At 42.9% G+C, this 21,116-nt stretch overlaps 1 protein-coding gene across 4 annotated transcripts in view; it reads right to left on the bottom strand.

Annotated features, from left to right (window-relative positions):
* LOC139538910 (unconventional myosin-Ib-like) overlaps positions 1-21,116 on the bottom strand; it is a 136,312-nt gene that overhangs the window by 49,783 nt on the left and 65,413 nt on the right. For all 4 annotated transcript variants that reach the window (XM_071341476.1, XM_071341477.1, XM_071341478.1 and 1 more), the window contains 3 exons: positions 14,459-14,553; positions 8,100-8,204; positions 6,576-6,622 (listed from right to left, as the gene is read on the bottom strand). In XM_071341476.1, coding sequence (XP_071197577.1) covers positions 6,576-6,622; positions 8,100-8,204; positions 14,459-14,553 — 247 coding nt within the window. The remainder of the gene's footprint in view (positions 1-6,575; positions 6,623-8,099; positions 8,205-14,458; positions 14,554-21,116) is intronic.

The following is a 21,116-nucleotide window of genomic DNA, read 5'->3' as shown; positions in this document are numbered from 1 at the left end:
AATGACACATGACATGAGTAGGGGCTGTGCATTTTGTACTGATGACCAGATTCCTAACCACAGCCCTAGACATTAGGTCATCATTATGAATAAAAATGTGTTCTTAACTGACCTGCCTGGTTAAGTAAAGGTTAGATAAATAGGCATTAGTTGAGGACTGGTTAGCCCCTGAGGCAGACTGGGGTATGGGTCAGTCAGTCAATGCGTTTCCAGTCTTGGGGAAGCCTGCAGTAATGTGATGACATCAGAAACATTGGAATCTGGAACAGGCAGCTGCTGGCTGCCAATGGGCCCCTGTGGAATACACAGCCAGCCAGCAAGGAAGCGTGAGAAAGAAAGAAATACCGTGCAAAAACGTGCTGCAGTCCAAAACAGGACATCTCATTTTATATCTACAGCGTCTGGAAATTAAATGTTTTCCTAGATTAGTCTGCCAGCCAAAAACCTTGCAAGAGCAAGATGGTGATTGCATCATCAACCTGCTGATGTTAGTTCCATCATTCAAAGCATCAGTCAAAGTTTCCTAATGTTCGCACCAAAATTCTCACTGTGCATAAGTCATTTTAGGGAAGGCGAGGTAGAGTAGTAGGCCTCCAATTATGTTAGTTCCACAGGGGCAGTTGGCCTATGGCAGCTGAGGAGCAGCTTGATAGGTCAAAGGTCACTAACAGTTACTGTAAACCTAACCCTCCCATTGGTTGACGATATTGTATCGTTGATACAGTCTCCACACCAGCTGAGGCCTGAGACACAAGCTGTTTTGCATGATGTGCTGTAATCTTTAACTGTACCAGCAGCACCATCCTGGCGCCTGGGCCAGGTGGGAGTGGATATCTTTAATGCTTTAAGAGCCATCTCCCTGTAGGAAAACATGACGCCAAGGAGTTGCGCTTCTGGAGACAAGATATGTTTTCCAAAGGTAACTTGGCAGGGGCCATCGGCAGACATCTGGATATAGTTGCCAAAGAAAATTACCCTGACGTGGGTGTCACCTCTACCTTGTGCCGCTGCTATGCTGTAACTGTAATGGTTTAGTGTTATGTCAGGTTCTGCAGAGAGAGACAAATGCAGGCTATACTGAGAGAAGAAAAGGAGGGAAGGACAAGGGGAGAAAGTGATATGAGAGACATGGGAGGGAAAAAAAGAGAAAGGTTGAGGGTTTGTTTGTCTGTCTTAATCTAGAGTAAACAATGAACATTGGACGAGACCATCAGACACGGAATCTCAGAGGATGGCGCCGGAGAGAATGGCAGCAGTTTTAAAGGATCCTGACCAATTGTGCTACTTTGAGTTTTTTGTTGTTGTGCTGATCTTAACTTTTTTTGTACATGTTTCCGCCATCGTTTCATATGATCGAAAAGCGCTTCTGGACATCAGTGCTATCACTAACCTCCATTTGGAAGAGGAATTCTACTTCAATGAGTCGGAAGCGAAAGACATATTGATTATCGTGGACCAGGCCCAAATCCCCAATACTCTGAGGAGACGCCGGATTGTGAGATACCTGACAAGACTACATCGAAGAGTGGTAAATTGCCTCTACCCTCCGTTCTATTGGCAAACATGCAATCACTGGAGAATAAACTGGATGTGCTCCGTTCGAAACCATCCCATCAACGTGATCTGAAGAACTGTAATATCCTATGTTTCTCAGAGTTGTGGCTGAATAAGGACCTGGTAAATATAAATCTAGCTGGTTTTTCTATACATGGCAGGACAGAACGGCTGCGTCTAGAAAGCTCAGAAGAGTGGGGGTGTGTGTCTCTTCGTTAACAACAGCTGGTGCGCGATCTCCAATATTAAGAAAGTCTCGAGGTTCTGCTCACCTGTGTTAGAATACCTCATGATAAGCTGTAGACCACACCATCTACTAAGAGACTTTTCATCTATATACTTGGCTGTCTATTTACCACCACAAACCGATGCTGGCCACATTAAACGCGCTATATAAGGCTATAGGCAAACAAAAAACTGCTCACCCAGAGGTGACTTTAATAAAGGAAAACTGAAACCTGTTTTACCTCATTTATACCAGCATGTCACCTATGCAACTAGAGGTAAAATAGAACTCTAGATCACCTATATTCCAAAGCTCTCCCTCACCCTCCCTTTGGCAAATCTGACCATAGCTCGATTCTCCTTACTCAAGCTTACAAACAAAAAGTTAAACAGAAAGTACCAGTGACCTGCTCAATAAGGAGGTGGTCCGATGAAGCGGATGCAAAGCTACAGGACTGTTTCACTAGCACAGACTGGAACATGTTCCGGGATTCAGCCGATGGCACTGAGGAGTTTACCACATCAGTCATCGGCTTCATTAATAAGTGCATCAACGATGTTGTCCCTACAGTAACGCACGTACATATCCCAACCAGAAGCCATGGATTACAGGCAACATCCGCACTGAGCTAAAGGCTAGAGCTGCCATTTTCAATGAGCGGGACACTAATCCGGAGGCTTATAAGATATCCCGCAACACCCTCCGACGAACCATCAAACAGGCAAAGCATCAATACAGTACTAAGATCAAATCCTACTACACCGGCTCTGATTACAAAGGGAAATCCAGCCACGAGCTGTCCAGTGACGCAAGTCTTCCAGATGAGCTAAATACCTTCTATGCGTGCTTCGAGGCAAGCAAACATCTTCACTGACATTTTCAACCTTTCCCTGACCCAGTCTATAATACCGACATGTTTCAAGCAGACCACCATAGTCCATGTGCCCAAGAACACCAAGGTAACCTGTAGCAATGAAATGTTAGACACACTCCAATTCACATACCGCCCCAACAGATCCAAAGACGACACAATCTCTATTGCAATCCACAAGGCCCTTTCCCACCTGGAAAACAGGAACACCTATGTGAGGGTAGGCGCCAAGCTGACCCTCAACATGGGGCCCCTCAGGAATGCTTGCTTAGTCCCCTCCTGTACTCCCTGTTCACCCACGACTGCGAGGTCACTCACGACTCCAACGCCTTCATTAAGTTAGCAGACGACATGACGGTGGTAGGCGGTATCACTGATGACGATGAGACAGCGTACAGGCATTTCGCTACAATAACATCTGCTAACCATGTGTATGTGACCAATAACATTTTATTTGATTTAGTCAGAGACCTGGCAGTGTGGTACCAAGACAACAACCCCTCCCTCAACGTCAGTAAGACAAAGGAGCTGATTGTGGATTACAGGAAACGTAGTGCCAAGCAAGCCCCCATGCACATCGACGGGGCTGTTGTGGAACAGGTCAAGAGCTTCAAGTCCCTCGGTGTCTACATCAATAAGGAACTATCATGGTCCACTCAAGGGCTGGGCGATATGGCAAAAATCTCTTATCACGAAATAGGTCATTTCATATCCCGATAACGATACATATCACGATGTAGGACATTTTATGTAAATTCAATGAATAAATAGTTTATATAAAATGACCACATGTAAAGGACTAGTTCTTATTACATTTTGAATTATACTCACAAATAAAAAGGTAGTCATTTGATTATTTCTCCTTTTATTTAGATCCTTTGTGCACATTTTCAATTAAGCATGTAACAAAATATAAAATATTAATGTATAAAATCTAAAAAAAGGTAAATAGAAAACACTTCAAGGCCTAAAAAATTATATAAATCTATATATTTTTTTACATGTATATATTTCCTCAGCAAAAAAAGAAACGGCCCTTTTTCAGGACCCTGTCTTTCAAAGATGATTCGTAAAAATCCAAATAACTCCATAGATCTTCATTGTAAAGGGTTTAAACACCGTTTCCCATGCTTGTTCAATGAACCATAAACAATTAATGAACATGCACCTGTGGAACGGTCATTAAGACACTAACAGCTTATAGACAGTAGGCAATTAAGGTCACAGTTATGAATACTTAGGACACTAAAGAGGCCTTTCTATTGACTCTGGAAAAACACCAAAAGAAAGTTGCCCAGGGTCCCTGCTCATCTGCATGCTGCAAGGAGGCATGAGGACTGCAGATGTGGCCAGGGCAATAAATTGCAATGTCCGTACTGTGAGACAGGATGGACAGCTGTTCATCCTCGCAGTGGCAGACCGCGTGTAACATCTGCACAGGATCGGTACATCCGAACATCACACCTGCAGGACAGGGACAGGATGGCAACAAAAACTGCCCGAGTTACACCAGGAACGCTCAATCCCTCCATCAGTGCTCAGACTGTCCGCAATATGCTGAGAGGCTGGACTGAGGGTATGTAGGTCTGTTGTAAGGCAGGTCCTCAACAGACATCACTGGCAACAACGTCACCTACGGGCACAAACCCACCGTCGCTGGACCAGACAGGATTGGCAAAAAGTGCTCTTCACTGACGAGTCGTGGTTTTGTCTCACCAGGGGTGATGGGCAGATTCGCGTTTATCGTCGAAGGAATGAGCGTTACACCGAGGCCTGTACTCTGGAGCGGGATCGATTTGGAGGTGGAGGGTCCGTCATGGTCTGGGGTGGTGTGTCACAGCATCATCGGACTGAGCTTGTTGTCATTGCAGGCAATCTCAACGCTGTCCGTTACAGGGAAGACATCATGTGGTACCCTTCCTGCAAGCTCATCCTGACATGACCCTCCAGCATGACAATGCCACCAGCCATACTGCTCGTTCTGTGCGTGACTTCCTGCAAGACAGGAATGGCAGTGTTCTGCCATGGCCAGCGAATCTCAATCCCATTGAGCACGTCTGGGACCTGTTGGATTGGAGGGTGAGGGCTAGGGCCATTCCCCCCAGAAATGTCCGGGAACTTGCAGGTGCCTTGGTGGAAGAATAGGGTAACATCTCACAGCAAGAACTGGCAAATCTGACGCAGTCCATGAGGAGGATATGCACTGCAGTGCTTAATGCAGCTGGTGGCCACACCAGATACTGACTGTTACTTTTGATTTTGACTCCCCCTTTGTTCAGGGACACATTATTCCATTTCTGTTAGTCACATGTCTGTGGAACTTGTTCAGTTTATGTATCAGTTGTTGAATCTTGTTATATTCATACAAATATTTACACATGTTAAGTTCGCTGAAAATAAACACAGTTGACAGTGAGAGGACGTTTCTTTTTTTGCTGAGTTTATTTATATATATTTATTTTAGGGGGGGGCTTTCCTGTTTTTCATGTAATTTTGGCATTAATACGTGTCACCTATCAATTTACTTTTGGTACCTTGGGTCGAGTGTTAGCACCAACTATAAATTGGGGCCATGTCTTTGCAGATGTAAGTTGTAACAGCAGCTGTTATCTCCTTCCATCTTCATGATTCGTTGTCATATGGTGTGCCACAGGCAAAAGCCTCTTGCAACGTCTGAGTTGGGGGTTTGCTTTGAGCACTCAACTGTACTTTCTTGGGTCTCATCCGTAGACCCTCTCCGTACCGTTTCACATGATTCTTGCGTAGTTGGTAAAAGAGGTTAGTGGTGTTTGAGCGTGTTGTCGGGACAAACCGGCGGCATATTATGCAGAGGACGGTTTTCTGGTCTGTTTCAGACTTTTCATACGCAAACCACATCCATGCGACCGAAATAGCCCCTCTTAGGTACGAGCTCTGTGTCTCCGTGCTCTGTGTCACGTTCACTCTCCTCCATGTTTGTTTGTGTTACAACATTGCCGTAAAGAGAGTGATTTGCGACAACTAAATAAACAACAGAGCATAATATGAAACGATAGACGTTTTTCTGTCTTCACACGATATATATCGTCATATCGCCCAGCCCTAGTCAACACAGCACGGCAAGCAGTACAGAAGCAGCAAGCCTGGAACCAACAGGACCCTGAACAGCTTCTACCCCCAAGCAAAAAGAATGCTAAATGGTAAGTCAATCAAAACCTACCCGGAATATCTGCATTGACCCTTTTTGCACAATTCTCTTGTGACTCAACACATATGCTGCTGTTACTGTTTATCTATGCCGTTGCCTCGTCACTTTATCCCTACCTATATGTACTTGTATTTTTTAAATATTTTATTTAACTAGGCAAGTCAGTTAAGAACAAATTCTTATTTACAAATGACGGCCTACCCTGGCCAAACTCTAACCCGGATGACGCTAGGCCAATTGTGCACCGCCTTATGGAACTACCTGTCCCGGCCGGTTGTGATACAGCCTGGAATCAAACCACGGTCTGTAGTGACCCCTCTAGCACAGCGATGCAGTGCCTTAGACCGCATAATGTATCTACCTCAATTATCTCGTACCCCTGTCCATTAACGCGGTACTGGTACTCTGTGTATATAGCAAAGTTATCGTTACTGTGTATTTATTCCTTGTGTTATAATAGATTTTTTTTACTCTCTCTCTTTTATCTCTGCATTGTTGTGAAGGGCCCGTAAGTAACCATTTCACTGTTAGTCTACACCTGTGGTCACGATGCATGTGACAAATAAAATTTGATTTGAGGACACCGCCAGACCCCAATCCTCATTGGAGTAGACCATCAGACACGGATTCTTATTGGCGGAGACCAGACACTGATTCCTATTGGAGGAGACCATCAAAGCACCGCCAAACTTCCCTGTTTGTGTCAGGACAACAAAGAGAAAAAAAGGAATACTTACAAATCGGGATGAGTTGTCATTTCTCACAGTTTTAGCATTCCCGAAAGCTGAAAAGAAGAACACATATCGGTTAGATAGAGGGCCAAATCAGTAGATAACAAATATTGATCGTATAACTTCAAATTAGGGAAAGTAATGAAGCAACCTCACCATTTTCTCTGCTAAATCATATGCACTAAATCTTTGCATACGGATGGCTTGATATTTCAGTTTAATATACCAGTTTCTAGAAAGTGTCACACCAGCAAAAGCCAATCCTATCCTAGTCCTCATTTATCGGTCAATCATGCAACACTTCATTCAGTCCCATTATGTTATTGGTGGTCTTACTGCTCAACATAGTCTCGCTACATTTAAGTCAGTGGTTCAGTGTGTAAACTGTGCACTACGCATAACACACAATTACCAGAGACCATCAATTATAAGCCTGAAGTATTTTAGTTAATAATAATAAATATTATATTCCATTTAGCAGACGCTTTTATCCAAAGCGACTTAGTCATGCATGCATACATTTTAAGTATGGGTGGTCCCCAGAACGGAACCCACTATCCTGGTGTAGTAAGCACTGTGCTCAACCAACTGAGCTACGAGTCACATTTCTTAAAACAATGACCATTTACCAAATTTTAAAATAAAATAAAAATAAACAAAGCATACACTTGCATATTCAGCACACTATTTTAACTAGGCTGATATTTGTGGGAGCACCAACTACAGTAAAACTGCATTATTCGTGTTCTCTACTGCTCTCCAAAACCAGTTTAACCACATTTCACACTAAACAGCATTAATTTGTCATTCAACACACCACCATGTAAAAATCAGGTACCTTGGAAGCCTGAGGGATAGACTAGAGCCTTGTGTAGCAGGATATCTGCTTTGCCTCCCTCTCTCCTTCCCCCCCCCCCCTCACTCTCCCGTCACGGGCCATTACAGCCTGTAGCAGTTAAACTCTCACAGATGTGTTCTGGGCCTGGCTCTATAGCGTAGCAGCTCAGTACTGGGCATCAGTAGCCTGGCTTCCTCCTTCATGGGCATTTCCTGTCTTCAGACTCCAAATTAAAAACACTGCTGTCTTTGTGCCAGCACCCAAGTATGGAGAGGGTTTTTCCCTTCCTGATGTATTGGACTGGGGATCAGTGAATATTTGAAAGGAGGTAGGAAAATTCTAGAAAATGTATCATAGTGTGTTGTAGTGAAGGGCAGGGACAAAGAGTGGACAGATGATGCATGTTAGGTAAACTGTAATAAACATCTACAAATTGTAAACTTTGGATCACAGATATTCAAAATGGTGTATAGGGGCCAGTTAGAAATGAACAGTAAACTCAACGTTGTAATTGTTGACAAAAGCTCTATGGGTTGACAGACATGTGAGAAAGAGACATACAGGGGGAGAGAGAAATAAGTCTTAAAGTGGGTGTGTCCCTCTGATGCCTTGGCCTTGCTGGCTCTGATCCTAAAGCATGGGAAAGAGAAAAAGGGTGGGGTTGCTAAAATTAGTACGGTTAGGACACTCACCCTCCAGCACGGGATTTGACTGCAGCAGCTGCTCCTTCACCTTGTTCACCTCCTGGCCCTTCCCACACACCGCCGCCACATATGACATCACCAGCTTACTGGCCTCTGGATGTTCAGAGAGAGATAGACAGGGTTCTTTTATCAAAAATCATTCTACATCTAGACATGGCTGAACTGAGGCACACCCCAAAATCCCCCTTACATCATCCTCCAGAGGCCCTACAGGGATGGGGTCTGGGCCTCTCTCTGGAGAAGAAAACATGATTCACACGGTCCAGAACTACCACCACCCACCACCTTGTTTACTTACATGGTGTTCATTATACCATTGATTATTACAGCAATAATCACCATTAATTATCCTGATCCCACTAGACACTGGGCACATTATATAGGAGAACTTGTTGAGAACTTGTTGGTACCCAGACCAGCTCTTTAAAAATGGCCTGTATGTATGAATAATCGGTTTGGATAATCATTGGTTTTTCCCAGAATCAATTCCCATGTCAAGATTTAGCCTTTAGCCTAGGCCAGCTTGTGATTCAAGTCCATGGGATTTATACGTGTATGTGCATTGATATGATTATGAAATGTTCCTGAATCATCCTCTGTCTGGTCTTGATAGAAATCATCATGATAAAGTTACATGGTTTGTAGTATTAGTGTTATGAAGTCCAGTCATGGTTTGTAGTATTAGCGTAAAGTTCTGTCCAGACTCCAGAACAGCCCTAGTCAATAAGATGACTGTGTCTAGCTGTGACCCAAAAACTGTTTGAGACCTGTCAATCAAATAGAGGAAGAGGATGCGGTGGACAACAGTGGTTCTCTCGGCCCACAAATGAACCTGGCTTGTGGCGCTGGTGGATTACTGACACTAAGAGTATAGATCTGATGAAGGAAGTAAGTATTGAGAGGAGAGCCAAAAAGCAGAGAAGAAAATCTTATTAAGAGGGCCTAAATGACAACCGCAGAGAATCAGCACAAACGTTGAATTAAAGGATCATAGAACCTACAGCAAATCTAGAGGATCATATCAGTAAGAAACCTTACAGTGACTAAGCCAAAAATCACCGATATCATGTTCGGTAATCTCAAAGGTTTCTGATCTGTAACAGCAGTATTTATAACCACCATGACCTTTGAAGACTCAATGCCAAAATAATATCATTCAGCCATATCTCAGGAATCAGAAGCATGCATTGTCACCTGTATATTGTCCGATAACAGCGTTTGTCATCACAGCTCTATTCAATGCTACTCCAAAGACTAGACCTAGTATAACTAAACATGTTGATACACTCCCTAGGTCAGAGGTATCCTCTGATACGTAGATAGTGACTAATTGTGATTCAACCACTTATTTACCATCTCACCCCATCAGATATTTCATACAAAGATAATGGTTACATGTTCCCCAAACGTGATGAAAGATTCAGGTGGCTTGAAAGGGAACTAGGCTACTTGTTATTTGGAGTATTGGCAGAGATTTTCATTTGAGGTAAGGGAGTTTAGATATGCGGAAGTATTACATGGCAGACCCTGTATGGTCAGAAATGAATCCACTGGTGGTGCAGTCCTACAAGGCAGTACGATACATATAGATACACACATACACAAATTATGTGGGCACCCCTGGAATCAGCTATTTCAGCCACACCCGTTGCTGACAGGTGTATAAAATCGAGCACACCGTCATGCAATCTCCATAAACAAACATTGGCAGTAGAATGGCCTTACTGAAGAGCTGAAGAGACTTTCAACAGGGCACCGTCATAGGATGCCCCCTTACCAACAAGTCAGTTGGTCAAAGTTCTGCACTACTAGAGTTGCCCCGATCAACTGTAAGTGCTGTTATTGTGAAGTGGAAACATCAAGGCGCAACATCGGCTCAGCCGCAAATTGGTAGGCCACACAAGCTCACAGAACAAGACTGCCGAGTGCTGAAGCGAGTAAAAATCATCTGTTCTCGGTTGCAACACTCATTATCGAGTTCCAAACTGCCTCTGGATGCAACGTCAGCACAAGAAAAGTTTGTCGGGAGCTTCATTAAGCTGGTTTCCATGGCTGAGCAGCCGCACAAGCCTAAGATCACCATGCGCAATGCCAAGCGTCAGCTGGAGTGGTGTAAGGCTTGCCGCCATTGGACTCTGTAGCAGTGGAAACACGTTCTCTGGAGTGATGAATCACACTCCACCATCTGGAAGTCCGATGGATGAATCTGGGTTTAGCGGATTCCAGGAGAAAGCTACTTTCCCCAATGCATAGTGCCAACCGTAAAGTTTGGTGGAGGAATAGTTTTCTGGGGCTGTTTTTCATGGTTCGGGCTAAGCCCCTTAGTTCAAGTGAGAGGAAATCTTCATGCTACAGCATACATTGACATTCTAGATGATTCTGTGCTTCCAACTGAGGCAACAGTTAGTGGAAGGCCCAGTTTCAGCATGACAATGCCCCCATGCACAAAGCGAGGTCCATACAGAAATGGTTTGTCGAGATCAGTGTGGAAGAACTTGACTGGCCTGCACAGAGCCCTGACCTCAACTTCATCGAACACATTTGGGATGAACTGGAACGCCGACTGCGAACCAGGCCTAATCGCCCAAGATCAGTGCCGACCTCACTATTGCTTGTGGCTTTATGGAAGCAAGTCCCCGCAGCAATGTTCCAACATCTAGTGAAAAGCCTTCCCAGAAGAGTGCAGGCTGTTATAGCAGCAAAGGGGGGACTAACTCCATATCAATGCCCATGATTTTGAAGGAGATGTTTGATGAGCAGATATCCACATACTTTTGATCATGTAGTGTACTATAAATCCTGTCGTGTAAAACGCCATAAGTAAAATACTATCATTCGATTTCTTCATAAGATGACTGCGTAATGAATTGGACTGAATACCCCAGTCGCCCCATACCGAAAACCCAGACCAATTTTCATCAGCCACATCTACCCCCTCCTGTCCTGGCTGTAAACCTACAAAAATTACGAGATTACCCAAAATCCTAACATCTCATTGCCCTGGCTTGGTTGATTACCTTCCTGCATTGGGACTTTAAAGCCATGAGTGTCTCGATCTGTCCTTGCCCACCCTGATAAAAGGAGGAAAAATACCTGAAAACAAATGGTGAGTGGTTGTAATGTACTGTACACTAATGTCAGCAGATTGTAGAAAGTTGAGTCGCCAAACTTGACTTAATTCGACTAAAAGTTTGAGGGAGAAAAGGAGTTATATAGAAATAGTGAACTCTGACCTCTGTCAGCACTGCCATTGCTAAGGAGACCAATTAATGATGTTGAACAATGTAATACTACTTGACTAACATTAATGTTTTGCACAATGGTTTCAGGGCTGTGGGATATCTGCTGACATGAACATACATGTATTTCTGAGATGAAGGCCACGTGTAGGGAGTTTAATCTGATCCAAGTGGAGAGTAAACTAGATTGACACCACCTTTGTAAATCACCCAGTAGCCCACTTCACCTGGCAGGGAAGTGTACTGTAGTTTGACTCCAGATGAGTGGTGCCAGGCCAGCGGAAGGAAAGCCAGAATTCTAATAATATAACGGTTAGAACCTCTGAGAATTCTATTAATTCCACCTCGAACCGATACCACAAAGGGGCTTCTAACAGCACAAAGATAATGGGTATGCAACTTCTAAAATAAAAAGTCCTGGTTTATCGTGTCGGCAGACTTTCAAAGCCACCACCCAGTGTACTTCTGAATGAAAGTCCCTCCAACAGTCTTGTGTTATTATAGTGGAAATGAGAAAGCGTGAGGTTAGAGGCAGAAAAGAAGGAAACTCAAGAGTAACAGCAGGGCAAAATGTTGTGAGGTTACAGTATGTTAAGTGAATGTTATGTGATCATCCCATGTGGCTCAGTTGGAAGAGCATTGCGCCTGCAACGCCAGGATTGTGGATTCCATTCATACGGGGGACGGGTATGGAACAAAAGTATGAAAACGTATGCACTCACTATTGTAAGTCGCTCTGGAAAAGAGTGTCTGCTAAATGACCAAAATGTAAATGTCAATTGGCTTATGATAGTTTTGATAAAAGAGTAACATAAAACCACCATCAAAAGAGAATATGTAATTTTAAATGATGTCAGGAGAAGGACAAAGTGTGATAGTGATATCATCCCATATAGGGAGCAGTGGGACGCTTCCCTGTCAATTCAATATGGCCATCAGCTGGAGAAAAATAATTCTCTGCCAAAGTACAGTATTTAACAACTAGCCAGTAACCACCATTCCATGTGTGATTTCTTACAGCTAATCTTTACCTACAGAACATCTTTCCAAGATTAGAACACAGACAGACACAAACACGGACAGCACACCATGACAAAATTTTAATAATAATCAAGAGCCGACACGGTTTGTTCCTAGCGTTTCGTCTGACTTTAATTTTATCGTCAACGTTTGTTTCCATTAGTCAGCCCCTTTAGTCTTTACACTCAGTTGTTTTGCCATGCCTGCATGTACACCTACTGTTTCAGGTACAAACATGACTTTGGCTTTCCCATAACAAATCTTGCCCCAGCTCTGGTCTGGCAGAAGATAGGTTTATCTAACTCTGATCTAAATCCAACATGTTGTTGTGGTTACTGCTGCCTGCCTGCCCTTATTATCCATTTGCCCTCAGCTACAAGTCTCAGTTTGTTCTACAGACAGAACAGAATGTACTAGAACAATGCAAACAGAACACAGGCCTACAAGGTTAAGCTAGCAGTCTCAAGATCAGTAAACCCTTGTGTGGTACATTCAAAAGAATCCACAATAGTGTTGTACAGTGCCTTCAGAAAGTATTCATACCCCGTGAAGTATGACACATTTTGCTGTTACAGTCAATTCAACATGGATTAAATAATATCCCATTATGACAAAGTGATAACATGTTTTTAAAAATGAAACACAGAAATCTAACGTACATAAGTATTCACACCCCTGAGTCAATACATATTAGACTCAACCAAAAAGACCAAAGCTGATTCTAAGAGCTTCACACACCTTGATTGTAGTACAAATACTAACCATTTAAAAAAGAATAATGTTAAACAATATATTATATTCAAGCTCTGTCAAATGGGATGTTAATCATTGCTAGACAACCATTTTCAAGTCTAGCAATATATTTTCAAGCAGATTTAAGTCAACACTGTAATTAGGCCACTCACTGTCACCTTGGTAAGCAACTACAGTGTAGATTTGGCCTCGAGTGTTAGGTTATTTTTCCTGCTGAAAGGGGATTTCATCTCCCAGTCTGGTGAAAAGCAGACTAAACCAGGTTTTCCTCTAGGATTTTGCCTGTGCTTAGCTCCATTCCATAATTTTTTTTAAATCATTAATGATTACAAGCATACCCATGACATGATGCAGCCAACACTATGTTTGAAAATATGGAGAGTGGTACACAGTAATGTGTTTTATATGATTTGCCCCAAACATAACACTGCATTCAGGACAAAAAGTGAATTGCTTTGCCGCCTTATTTGCAGTATTACTTTAGTGCCTCATTGCAAACAGGATACATGATTTGGAATATTTTTATTCTGCACAGGCTTCCTTTTCACTCTGTCATTTAGGTTAGTAATGTGGAGTAACTACAATGTTGTTGATCCATCCTTAGTTTTCTCCTATCACAGCCATTAAACTAACTGTTTTAAAGGCAACATTGGCTTCATGGTGAAATCCCTGAGTGGTTTCCATCCTGTCCGGCAACTTTGTAGTGACTGGGTATATTGATACAACAGCCAAAGTGTAATGAGTAACTTCACCATGCTCGAAGGGATATTCAATGTCTGCTTTTTAATTATTCTTTTACCCATCTACCAATAGGTGCCTTTCTTTGCGAGGCATTTGAAAACCTCCCTGGTCTTTGCAACTTATTATCGGACTTACGCACAGTTTTACTGCTGAACTTATTTATGCTTGACATAACAAAGGGATTGAATACTTAGACTCAAGGCATTTCATTTCTAATTAACTTGTAAACATTTCAAAAAACATAATTGCACTGACATTATGGGGTATTGTGTGCAGGCCAGTGACAATAAAAAAAATGTTGATCCCATTTCAACTTAGGCTGTAACGCAAGAAAAATGTAGAAAAAAGTCAAGATGTGAATACTTCCTGAAGGCACTGTAAATGTCAATGTATTGGTATTATTTTTTGTAAAAAAGTGTTACAATACAACTGATTCATTCATGTACTGCAATTAAAGGCGGAAGAACAAACATTTGACCATGCTTAGTGGTTCTGTGACTCTGCCCACAATTTAACAAATACAGTTAGTTAACTTTAACTAATTCCTCTCAAAATGAGCCCATAAAAGCGTGTTTGATGCAGGGCTGGACTCACCGGTCTTTCCAGCTCCACTCTCTCCTGTGATGAGGATACACTGGTCTTTATCCTGGTCCCTCAGAGAACGGTAGGCCTCGTCTGCCAGGGCATAGCTGCAACACAACAATGATATACACATTCACATTAATTCATAGTCCACAAACACATTGGATATTCAATTGCATCACAGATGTCGGTCCATCATTTCCAGGAAACTTAAACACGTCCATTATTATATTTTCTATCATCCAAACTTGTTCTATCGTATACACCAACACCGATTCCACTAATTACAGGCTTGTTAAGTTTAATAGTTGAATCAAATGTATTAATGCTAGGGCAAAACTAAACTTTGTTCCCAAGACAATCGAGATTGCCTTGTTATCCCTCTATAGCTACGTTGACAGTGAACACACACATTTTTCTTCATTGTTGAATAATAGTGAAGGCATCAAAACTATGAAAAAACACATGACAGCTTTGCACACTATTGGCATTCTCTCAACCAGCTTCATGAGGTAGTCAACTGGAATGCATTTCAATTAACAGGTGTGCCTTGTTAAAAGTTCATTTGTGGAATTAATTTCCTTCTTAATGCGTTTGAGCCAATCAGTTGTGTTGTGACAAGGTAGGGGTGGTATACAGAAGATAGCCCTATTTGGTAAAAGACCAAGTCCATATTATTGCAAGAACAGTTCAAATAAGCAAAGAGAAACGACAGTCCATCATTACTTTAAGACATGAAGGTCCGTCAATCCAAGAAATCTAAAACTTTGAACGTTTCTTCAAGTGCAGTCGCAAAAACCATCAAGCACTATGATGAAACTGGCTCTCATGAGGACCGCCACAAGAAAGGATGACCCAGAGTTACCTCTAAAAAAACGTATCCTCTGCAGCAGAGTTACCAGCCTCAGATTGCAGCCCAAACAAATGCTACAGAGTTCAAGTAACAGACATCTCAACATCAACTGTTCAGAGGAGACTGCGTTAAGCAGGCCTTCATGGTTGTCATGACGTGGCCCTCTTTGGGTACAGCGAGCACCATCCCCCTCTCGCTCTTCTCCCTACACCCAGGATCTGTTAGGCAGGTCATAAATTCCTAGAGTAGTTTCTCTCCTCATGGCCAGACAGTATAGAGAAAGTGAGTTTCACAGGAGAACAAAGGAACCTCTTCCACATCACAGAACTTGAGAACTGAACAATGCCTATGTTTTGGAGAGTGTGTACACGGTCGGGGAAGAATCCAGCTACGACCGGTCCATTTCGTTTAATGTTTGTGAAACTCATGAGACAATACAGCCACATTACCATAACACTGTTTATACAAGAGTCTCAGTTGTGAGGCTTGCATCTAACTGTTGTATAAAATGAATGAGTAAAGATGAAACTATGTGAAATTATGTAATGTGATTATAAACTTTATAAACCAATTCCCTTTGGAGTTTAACTAGGTCAAAGGTCCGCCCCATGAGCACAGACATTGACCTGGCATCATGGGACAGCCCTTTTCTACTGTTACAAATGAGTGAGCGTTCATGTGCAAGGATTAGCATTTCAATGGTTATAATTATCAACTTTGTCGTATCTTATCTTTCGCACCCTTCTCAGTCCCTTTGTCTACCAAGCCGCGATACCGGTTTAGCCCACTAGGGCACATCCCCTATCATTTCCTTGTTTGTGTGCATTTCTGTGATTATTTAGTTGCTTAATAAATAAATGATTGAGACAATTGATGTATGGATGATTCTTAGTGAAGACTGGGTTCGTGCAGATAACCAACAATTTACGACGTTTGGAATGAGACTAACGTGATGTAGAGAATAATTCATTAATTAGAAGACTGATTGATCAGATATTAAAATATCTGAAAGTTATTAGGAAAATTATAACTCTGTAATCTGAATATTTTCCTTGGTGCCCCGACTTCCTAGTTAATGACATTTACATGAATAGAATAATCACGTAATAATAATTAGAGAATTTATTTGATAAACTAACAGTCTTCAGTTTTAATTATCCCAAAGACATGACATGGTCAAATTGCTGCAAAGAAACCACTACTAAAGGCCACCAATAATAAGAAGAGACTTGCTTGGGCCAAAAAACAGAAGCAATGGACATTCGACCAGTGGAAATCTGTCCTTTGGTTTGATGAGTATAAATTCGATTTTTGGTTCCAATTCTGCGTGTCTTTGTGACACGCAGAATATGTGAACGGATGATCTCTGCATGTGTGGTTCCCACAGTGAAGCATGGAGGTGGTGTGATGGTGCTTTGCTGGTGACACTGTCAGTGATTTATTTAGAATTCAAGGCACACTTAACCAGCATGGCTACCACAGTATTCTGCAGCGATACGCCATACCATCTGGTTTGCGCTCAGTGGGAGTATAATTTGTTTATCAAAAGAACAATGACCCAACACACACCTCCAGGCTTTGTAAGGGCTACTTCACCAAGAAGGAGAATGATGGAGTGCTGCATCAGATGACCTGGCCTCCACAATCACCCGACCTCAACCCAATTGAGATGGTTTAGGATAAGTTGGACAGCAGATTAAAGGAAAAGCAGCCAACAAGTACTCAGCATATGTGGGAACTCCTTCAAGAAAAAGCATTCCCCATAAAGCTTGTTGAGAGAATGCCAAGAGTGTGCAAAGCTGTCATCAAGGCAAAGGGTGGCTACTTTGAAGAATCTAAAATATATTTGTATTTGTTTAACACTTTTGTGGTTACTACATGATTCCATATGTGTTGTTTCATAGTTGATGTATACACTATTATACAATGTAGAAAATATTTTTTTTAATAAGAAAATTAATGAGTAGGTGTGTCTAAAATGGTACAGTATTTTTTAAATTATTATCCATCTGCCCTGCTAGAGCTGCCCTGGTCAACTGTAAGTGCTGTTATTGTGAAGTGGAAACGTCTAGGAGCAGCAACTGCTCAGCCATGAAGTGGTAGGCCACACAAGCGCACAGAACGGGACCGCCGAGTGCTGAAGTGCGTAAAAATCGAGTGTCCTCAGTTGCACCACTCACCACCGATTCCCAAACTACCACTGGAAGCAACGCCAGCACAAGAACTGTTCGTCGGGAGCTTCATGAAAACAGGTTTCAATGACCGAGCAGGTGTCCACATACTTTGTGGCATGTAGTGAACATACAGTGAATATTTAGATGACTGACAAACTGTGGGCACGGCCACATGCTTACTGATCAATGACACGTTGCATCCCAGATCTAGGTCTGAATCTAGGTTGCATTGCATCTGTGGAGAAATCTGATGTTTGGATATCATGGAGCATCATCATGTGGATACATTAGCTCACTTCGCTACATGCATGGTATTGGCACAGTCGTATTGACCAGGTTGAATTTAGTCACTTTGCTCTGCTTAGTTAGCAGTGTCCTATTGATTAATGTATTTCCAGCAGGATCACCCAAACTGAACTCTGATTGAAAAACAAAGATCTTCTGTGAGTGAAATGCTGGATGCTTTCATCCGCAGTAAGTGGTATGTGTGGAAAATTGACAAGGAGCCAAGCAAGACATTTTGATTATCTTTGCTTAATGACAGCAATCCTATTAAGCAGACACAGTTTAGTGGAAATCAGTCACAAGCAAAGCTTCCATTGAGAGGCAATGAAACTTGAATGATCCATTTTGCATAAGCCTAAATGAATGGGGTATAATGAACCTCAGCCATTGTACATACATACCAGGACAGTGACACAATGGGAAACTGGGACAGTATAGCATACTCATTGGATTCCCCCTAACAATGATGGGATTGTCATTGTCCTGCTCTGATGCTGAAGTATCAAGAGTGTGTGGTGGGGTGCGCGTGTGTGCGTGTAGGGGTGGCACAGTCTGGCAAGCAAGCAACACTATACAGATTTGATGATGGCTGACTGGGTGTTACGATGGTCTATACTTTGAAATTTGGTGAGGCCATGTTTGTCTCCACCCTATTGGGTGAGACCAATGTAGGAGCTTCCCTATTGGTTGAGGCCATAGTTCTTTACGGATCACAATTGTCACCTAAACAGTTATCTATTCTACAGTTCTGTTATAGTAGCAGTGTTCCAAACTCTCCCTAACCAGCCCACCAGACTCCAAATTAGCCTGGCAAGCCTGCAAGGTCTCCCAGCTCCCATTTTCCTCTCCGTCTGTACTTTTCTACATTCATTACTCAGGAATTTTCCAGAGCCACCACTAATAATAGCTCTGATTGTAGAGGAACTCTTGCATGTAGTTTCCCTTTTGCCTGCCCCCCACATCACCTTCATATACCAAGAAAATATCGCAATGGTTTCTTGTTAAAAGGCAAGGTAACTGACATGTCTCCTCTCCACTATGGCAATGGACTAAACCGGAGGAGACTCAAGGTCCAAACTCAAAATTCATATGGTTAATGTCAAATGTGTTATACTCCGCATCCATCCCTGGTCCCAATGGTTGACCGTAACAAAAACACAGGCTGTCAACGACATAGAATTTATAATTATAGTCTACAATATCCTTGAAATGTCACTAATGGTTACATTGACAGCCATATGAATCCAAACATATAGGCTAGTGCTAGAGGTAATTTTGCAGGAATGTAGTCATCAAAATGACTTTTCTCCCAAGTGTCTAATTTTAGTAGCACGTCCTGACCTCACACCCCCCCCCAAGGGGGATTGTGGGTATTCTCTTGTCTCAATGATGTGAGAAATGTTATTAACCAATTACATGACCATTAAGACCATTAAGATCAGTGGCACGCAAGGTCTTTCACACGCCACAATCAAAGCCCTAGACCCACAGCAGCGCAACATATTTTATACAGACAATAGGTTTACATTACGTACATTATCACATTACTTTACATTATGTTGGCTTACAATGGTTTAGACCTTGGAGATTACAACATCTATGAAAAACTAGAATCTATGAAATCATATTTACGATCAGATTTATAACATACCCTATGTAAAAGGGATCCTTGGGGAGAGCAACATAACTTGCATAATCACTAAAAGCTGAACCACTGCTGATGTGCTGTGTGCACTGATTGACTTGACTGCTAGCTTAGCAGACAGCCGTGAGAAGGAGAGACAGATAAATGCACGCCAGGCCACAGTAAAAAGTTGACACTGCATCCTGCCTGGCTAGCTCATAGAGATCTGGGTTCCACACCATCAGTGTTGTGGACCAAGACCTGGTCCAGGGACGGGCAGCCGCAACCCTGCCAGCCTAAGCACTAACCCAGCCAGCCCCAGCCCAGTTTAGCCCAAATCCATCCCTACCCAGCCACTAGGTTCACGTCACTTACGGGAATCATGGGAGGGAAATGAGGACATGGGACATTATGTCATTGTTGAAATGTGCAGGGCACCACGACCACAGCAGATGTCTGCGCTTGTGAAAACAGCCTAGCCGCTCAACGTGAGCCAGACAAAAGACAAGCATCACACAATTACCCTGGCCTGAAAGGGGGGTGGGCTAGGGGTGGGGGGGCTAATCTAGCCTGAGGGGGGTGTTAGTTGGGTTGGGGGTTAGTAGAGGAGGGCTAGTAGGGGAGGAGCAGGGGTGGTGGGAGGGAGGTCCCCTGCTAGGAAATGTGCCAAATGATAAGCAGTCACACACAAACACAACGTGGCCGCGAGCATTCACCCATTATGAAGTTGAACAGGTCAAATGAATATGAAAGGGACAATCACAATATGAATAGACCTGCAAGCTGGTGCATGGAGAACTAGGAGGATCCCAACAGAGACAAAGGAAATTAAGTAAAACTCCCATCTCTGTCTGTATGGCAAGGTAAGAAATGGGGCAACAAAGACATGGTAGCAACTTGTTTGTTACTCTTGCTCTCCCGAAAGTCAAAGCATCTCAACACTCAAGGCTTAAAGGGCAAGACAGGGAAACCCAATCTGTCCTGGCTGTCCTCACCCAGCAATGTCCAGGCCACACCCTGAGACAAAAGGAGAAAAAAAATACAAAAAAGAGGAAAAACAGAATGAAATCAGACCATCTGCTTGGCCACAGCATCATGTAATCACCAAGACCATGAAAGAGAGAGAGAACGCCAAATTGATCCACCATATGCCAAATAGAAGTTGCCATTTATAGGCTACACACCAGGGCTTCTTATATCAGTGTTGAAATTATGACAAGGCACCCAATGCACATGAAAGTGTAGCAGCGAACCAAAGGCCCTAATGCACCCTGGTCTGACTGGGGTCTCAGAGAGTGGGATAGGGAGAGAGAGGTGGGGCAGTAGGGTGGAGTGATGCCTGGCACACCCTGATCACACACAGATCCACAGCAGGAGACCACGGCTGTAATTTGTGCGTCTTCGTGGCAGCAGTGGGATGCAAAGCCAAACTGGCATGAGTCAAGCGGCAGAAAATAGCCATTCAGCCTTGCTACTCCAAACCCTGAGAACGAGGGAGGGGAGGGATCTGCGGTCTGTAACCTGCTGCATCCGAAAAGGATGGATGTGATTTGTCTATCAACGCGTCCAATTCTTCAGCAGACATGATTCCTGGTTGTCATAAAGTCAGTGCTGAAACCATGGCCCACCCAGCTAAATGGGGAATGACAGATCTTCCCTCAACCAACTGCAGATTTTCATTTTGATATTGAGACGTTAAAAACTGTTTAGGACTATATCTACCTAGCTGTTTGC

Source organism: Salvelinus alpinus, chromosome 14, assembly GCF_045679555.1.
Source record: "Salvelinus alpinus chromosome 14, SLU_Salpinus.1, whole genome shotgun sequence".
NCBI classification, from domain to species: Eukaryota; Metazoa; Chordata; class Actinopteri; order Salmoniformes; family Salmonidae; genus Salvelinus; species Salvelinus alpinus.
The sequence above is the reverse complement of the archived record's forward strand: the minus strand, read 5'-3'. Positions and strand labels throughout refer to the sequence as shown.